This window comes from Micromesistius poutassou (assembly GCF_964030765.1).
Source record: "Micromesistius poutassou genome assembly, chromosome: 14".
Taxonomy (NCBI): Eukaryota; Metazoa; Chordata; class Actinopteri; order Gadiformes; family Gadidae; genus Micromesistius; species Micromesistius poutassou.
This window is the reverse complement of record NC_140284.1, coordinates 12,984,937-12,986,438: the sequence shown is the minus strand read 5'-3', so window position 1 is coordinate 12,986,438 and position 1,502 is coordinate 12,984,937. Positions and strand designations below refer to the sequence as shown.

At 36.1% G+C, this 1,502-nt stretch overlaps 1 protein-coding gene across 1 annotated transcript; it reads left to right on the top strand.

The window, feature by feature from the left end:
• Positions 1-284: 284 nt before the first annotated feature.
• On the top strand, positions 285-1,196 carry LOC311358062 (olfactory receptor 1D2-like; the record flags this gene model as incomplete). The annotated part of the gene is made up of 1 exon (XM_084478055.1): positions 285-1,196. The coding sequence occupies one exon, from the start codon at positions 285-287 to the stop codon at positions 1,194-1,196; it is 912 nt and encodes a 303-aa protein (XP_084334181.1).
• Between the last annotated feature and the right edge of the window lie 306 nt (positions 1,197-1,502).

The following is a 1,502-nucleotide window of genomic DNA, read 5'->3' as shown; positions in this document are numbered from 1 at the left end:
GAGTCTTGATCCTGCCCCTTTTGTTTTAGATGAGGCAGTAATAACTGACTGGATGTGTTTCAAGAAATGAATAAAAGGGGTTGGATGCGGGGATGGATGGCATCAAACCATGTATTAGCTTGTTAGCATGATGCATATCTAAGGAGTTACAAGACTTGGATTTGTTGAGTATGAACAGTTTTCTTTCTCAAGTTGATATGTGTAAAGATGAATACATCATTTACTATCTGTATCGATATGTGTAATGGTCAATACATAATTTATGAAATGTAACGATGCGTGCAATGCTTAATACATCTTTTATATTTTCTCTGTCTGGATTAGAAGAGACAATGAACCAGAGACTCCCACTTTTCTTTCTTTCTTTACTTTGCTATTTTGTCATTCTGCTGGTCAATATTGCTTTAATTCTTACCATAATAGTAGACAAACATCTTCATGAACCCATGTACATCTTCCTGTGTAATCTCTGCATCAATGGACTTTATGGGACAGCCGGATTTTACCCCAAATTCTTCTTTGATTTGCTGTCCTCTACTCATCTCATATCCTATTCTGAGTGTCTTGTACAGGTGTTTGTCATATACTCCTATGCTGCAGGTGACTTCTCTATTCTGGCTCTGATGGCTTATGACAGACATGTTGCTATATGTCGCCCTCTAGAATACCTATCAATCATGACTAAAGAGAGAGTTGCCTTTCTAGTCTGCATGTCCTGGGTTGTACCCTTGTGTCTTGAGGCTGTTGTAATATTGATGACATCATTGCTAGAATTATGTGGGTCTCACATAGATAAACCCTATTGTGCCAACTGGTCCATTGTTAAACTTTCTTGCACCTCAACAACAAACAACAATATTGTTGGTTTTATAACAATTCTTTTCTACTTTTGCCATTATGTGTTTATTATTTGTACATACGTGAAACTTGTCAAAACATGTTTAAGATCCACAGAAGGGAAGAAAAAGTTCATGCAGACATGTCTCCCACATATACTCTGTCTACAAAATGTCTCCATTGCCTTACTGTTCGATCTTTTGTACACTCGATATGGAACACAATCTGTACCACAGAATCTCAGGAACTTCATGGCTGTACAGTTTCTTGCCTTTCCTCCTATTCTCAATCCTCTAATTTATGGACTGAATCTCAGTAAGGTTCGAAACAGAATTGGAGGTTTCTTTAAGACCAAGTAGGTTTTGAACAATCCACCATGATCAGATTTAAACTGTTAGATTGATCAAACATGGAGGCTATTCTATAGTAATTCCCCTAAATTTCACAATGTCTTACAATATGTTTGATAATAGCCAAGAAGTGCAATAACTATATATGATACATATATATATATATACCCATAACAAAGAAGTGTTAATCATGTTAACATAAACTTTGCAGTAGTGAGAAGCATGTTGCAAGACCAGATGGGCAAAATAAATGTTTCTTTAAAGGTGTGTTTAGCGGTTCCTACTGTATGAATCAATGCATTGTTGTAATTTACT